Raw genomic sequence first — 4,573 nt, forward strand, 5'->3', positions numbered from 1 at the left:
AAAAAAAAAAAAAAAAAAATGACTGGAGATATTTGTCATGAAGAACTAGTAGGCTGTGCCAGAAAAGTGGACTAAACCATTTCTGAGATTGTATAACTTGTAAAACTCACTCAGATACAGATAGTAAATCTAAATGATAATAAAACCATTGAACACATCATATTACTAATTAAAATGTAACTCCAGATGGTTAAGTCCATAAAACTTCAAAGATAAGTTCTATAAACATTTGACAAACAGATCCCTTTAAAAAAAATTATTCTGGATATTAGAAAAACAGAGGAAACACTAAAGCACTAAAGAGTTTTTGTTTGTTTGTTTGTTTTTGTTTTTGTTTTTTGTCTTTAAGATAAAAGGGGAAAGAAAAACAAAGAAAAAATTAAAAACCAAAATTATAGACAATTTTAAACATGAGTACAGTGGGTTAAATAAAGTACTACCAACCTGCAACACATGCATTTATAAATGTACATACATGTATTAATTATCCACAAATAGATATTTTATATTCAGATACAATTATATACCTTGTCAGATACTTAGAGAATCTCTGCTCTCCTAAGTTTGTAGGCATATATTCTGCACCTTATTTTTCTCTCTATTTTCCTTATTTCACAATCAAAGGAAGAACTACCATTTCTGCTAGTATACAGATGTATTGATTGAAACTGCATTTCTATCTACTGAGTGATTTTGAATATTACGTGAAATACGAAATGCAAAATTCTTAAAACAACTGGTGACCTTTACCAAGTTATATTTATCTTGATTATCAATCTCAGTTTAGATCTGTTCTAGAAGATTGTCCTAATGTTTTGAGTAATATTATGATACATATTATTTCATGTTTTAAAAAGAGTTTCATAATTATCTTTGCTTATGTTTAGGCTGCTTGGAATTAAAAGAGGACACCATTGAGAACCTTCTTGCTGCAGCATGCCTTCTTCAGCTTCCACAGGTGGTGGAAGTGTGCTGTCACTTCCTCATGAAGCTTCTGCATCCATCTAACTGTTTAGGAATTCGAGCCTTCGCAGATGCTCAAGGATGCATTGAATTAATGAAGGTGGCCCACAGCTACACAATGGTAAGGAAACTTAATCTTTTAATAATGGAGACATACTCTGCGTTATCAGAGGTAAAAATAATTACTGTCATGGCATTAGCAAGTTTTTTAAGTTTAAAATGAGTTTTCTATGCTTGGCACATTTTTTATTATGAACTATAGTGTACCATAATGTATATTCTAATTTTAAAAAACACATTCTATACTGGATTTATTGTTCTTTTGTGGATTTATTTTTTATCTCATTTTGCATTTATTGGTTTATTATAAAAGATATTGCAAAGGATACAGATGAAGAGATGTGTAGGGTGAGGTATGAGGAGAGGGGTGCACAGGCTCCAGGCTGTCCCTGGGCACACCACCCTCCAGGAACCTCCACATGTTGCAATAGGGAAGCTTCTTTATGGCTTTATGAACACTTAACAGGCAATATAGATAGATAGACAGACAGATAGATAGATAGATAGATAGATAGATAGATAGATAGATAGATAATTAATAAAGCTATTTAAACCGATTTTCAAACTTTCCCCAGGCATATATACCTTCGTACATTCACTTCCACAGCTTCCCTTTTATACACTTTTTCCACATTTTTCAAACCTCTCCATCACAGCATATTATATTGAGTGTGGCTATGCCAGTATGATTTTATGGAAAAAATTTAAGCCTATTTTATATGTTTTCCCTTTTATTCCCTCTGTGTGTGTGTGTGTGTGTGTGTATGGATGTGCGTATTAACAGCTTTATAGAGAATCTAAAAGTCATTTCAATTGTACAGTTTAAATTTGTGTACTTTATAGCATGGAATTTTTTAAATACTAGTTCCATTCTAGGATAAAATAACCAGTTATAAGTCTCATACCCATCATATTACCTATCCTAGAAATAATCATTCTAAAAGCACTTAATAGAGTGAGTGCCTGGCAGAGAGGCCCTGTATCAATGCTACCCATTTTTACTGTGATATTGTTATTAATATTATTAATGTTTTCATTGTTATTATTGAAACAACCAATAAAGTCTTATGGAAATTTTTCTGTCCAACTCAAAGAAAGAATTAAAATGGGATAAATATTGTTAAGCTTTATGGTTGCTATTTATTTCAAATTGAACACTTTTTCTAACCACTAATGAGTCAATCACTTAAAAGTATTCTGATTGCCATTTTGAAAGAGAGTTTCAAAATTATTTTCTTTTTCCTTTTTAATCCTTTAAGCAGATTACTAAATTAAATGAAAATATAGAAATAAAAGGAAGAAGATACACGATTTGTAATTCTATTGTCAAATCCTTCTTTAGAAGTTTTCCATGACAGACACGATGCTACCTTTGAAATTATGTGAACCATAGCAAATCAAGGTAAACAAATAATTCATCAACCAAAATATCAAAGTCCAACTGCCACCATTTAATTAGGCACATTTCATTACCTTTAGGAGCTCCTGGCTTAACTAAGCCAAAGAACAATATGCCTCCATATCCAGAGGGATAATGGTCCCTTCTGGTCTAATTTCAAATTATTAATTTAGTAATGAAAATGTTTTCCTTGCAGCTGCTTAGACTGTTCTGCAATTTATCACACAATAGTAACACATTTTTTTCTTCAGAGACTTTAAAATGTATGCTTCATAGGAAAATATATTTAAAACAGAAATATAGAAGATTTCTAAGGTACTCAACATTCTGAATGATTCTATATTAATTTATTTCTTAGACTGTGACATATAATATCTGCTGAAATTTAAATGATTTTGATTGATTTTGAAAATCTGGTGCTCTGGTATTCTATAGATGTTTACGGTTCCTATTTTAGAGAAACATTACTGACCGGTTTTCTTCCCAGATCTATATTGTCCCTTCAGTTCCAGCAGTTTAAAATGAGTGTTTTGCATCTGATAATGTGATTTCTCATCACATATTTGCTTCTGATCCTTGTCCAATCAGGCATATGTTCTCATCTAATCTACCCAATCTGTGCTTTGAAAGCAAACATATTGTGCTGTGTTTTTTGTTTTTGTTTTGTTTTGTTTTTTGTTGTTGTTTTCTCCTTAACTGCTTTAACAGCAAATCATTCCATTTATTCTACTGCATGCAGAATAGAATTAACTTCTCTCTTCACTGTAATTATTTGTCTGATTGCTTAATACATAAGTAACACTTCTAAAATTTTTAAATTTCTTGCCCAAACTCTTTAGATATAAACTTGATCTTCAGAGACCAAAGGTCTGGTCTACCCAGAACTTAATTTGCTGCCTATATTTCTCTTCTTCATTATTTATCATCTTTCCTTTGGCAATTTCACTTATGTATTTGGCTTCAGCTACTGATTTTGTGCAAATAATTCCAAAATCTCTTGGGAAGGTGATCCAGCTTGGCAATGAATCATGTGCAAAATACTGGAGAATTTTGATTGCAAGCTCAATATCAGGTAGAAGTGTAAAATTAATTCTGAAACATTAATGTAACTATGTCTGCATGAATATAGAGATAGTGCCAAAAAAACATCACTGAAGGAAATAGTCTCATTGTACTCTTAGATTACATTATGAAACCTGTGCTTAATTCTGGATATAACATTTTAAAAACAATCGAGAGTGGCAAACAGAAACAGATTAGAATAACAAGAATAGTAAATTTTATGTGATTGTGTACTATGAAGAAAAGTTGAAAAAATGGCTGCCTATGCCAGAATAAAATTAAGGCATGACAATGGCTGTCATGTATTTAATAGAATGGACTTGTGTTTAAAGCAGTGGTGTTTAAGTGTTTCTCATTCTCTTTTAAAATTTATTTTACTAATGCAATTATCTGTTCAAATTAAATATTATATCAAAGTATCATTTTAGAATTGATCTGCTTTGGGTAAAGATGGACAGAAAGTCCAGAGTCTACTTCCATCTCCCGATCTTTCCTTGCCTGCTGAGTTTATTTCCACTGATCAGCATTGCTACTTCCCTCCAAAGTCAGCTCTGCCTTTTGGAGGACACACGTGGAACATTTTTATCCAGCAATCCTTTCTCTAGACGGTTCTGGGTTAGAACTTACCAATAAGAGGCATTCATGTAAGATATGAAAGCTGGAAGAGAAGCAGCAGCCATTATTCTCCACAGGCAGTTGCAGGAAGATGTGTAGGCAAATGGAAAAGTAAAATAACTTACAAGCGAGTTATCAAAGCTATTTACCCCACTGTTGTAGGCTGACACCATTATTGGGAGGCCTCTGGAGGTCCTTGAGGAATTCAGTGTCTTTGCAGAGTGCTTTTGAGAAAATTCATGTTGAAATGAAGTTTGAAATCTTTAGTAGAAACTTCCCTGACCTTCATAGTTTTTTCAATGGTTGTTTAAACCTTCAATTCTCTATTCATATCTTTTAAACTTAGAACATTGAGTGTTTCATTTTCTTAATTCCAAAAAATATTCAGAATATACCCCAACATAGCATGTATGTTCAATCTCCATATATATACACATATATGTGTATACATATATGGTAAATTTTACAAAGAAA

General features: G+C 32.0%; 1 protein-coding gene across 2 annotated transcripts in view; it reads left to right on the forward strand.

The window, feature by feature from the left end:
- The window catches only part of KLHL1 (kelch-like family member 1), a 457,257-nt gene that overhangs the window by 209,665 nt on the left and 243,019 nt on the right, over positions 1 to 4,573 (forward strand). For both annotated transcript variants that reach the window (XM_011932164.1, XM_011932163.1), the window contains one exon: positions 888 to 1,084. In XM_011932164.1, the coding sequence (XP_011787554.1) occupies positions 888 to 1,084 (197 nt within the window). The remainder of the gene's footprint in view (positions 1 to 887; positions 1,085 to 4,573) is intronic.

Source organism: Colobus angolensis, unplaced genomic scaffold, assembly GCF_000951035.1.
Source record: "Colobus angolensis palliatus isolate OR3802 unplaced genomic scaffold, Cang.pa_1.0 Scaffold94, whole genome shotgun sequence".
Taxonomy (NCBI): Eukaryota; Metazoa; Chordata; class Mammalia; order Primates; family Cercopithecidae; genus Colobus; species Colobus angolensis.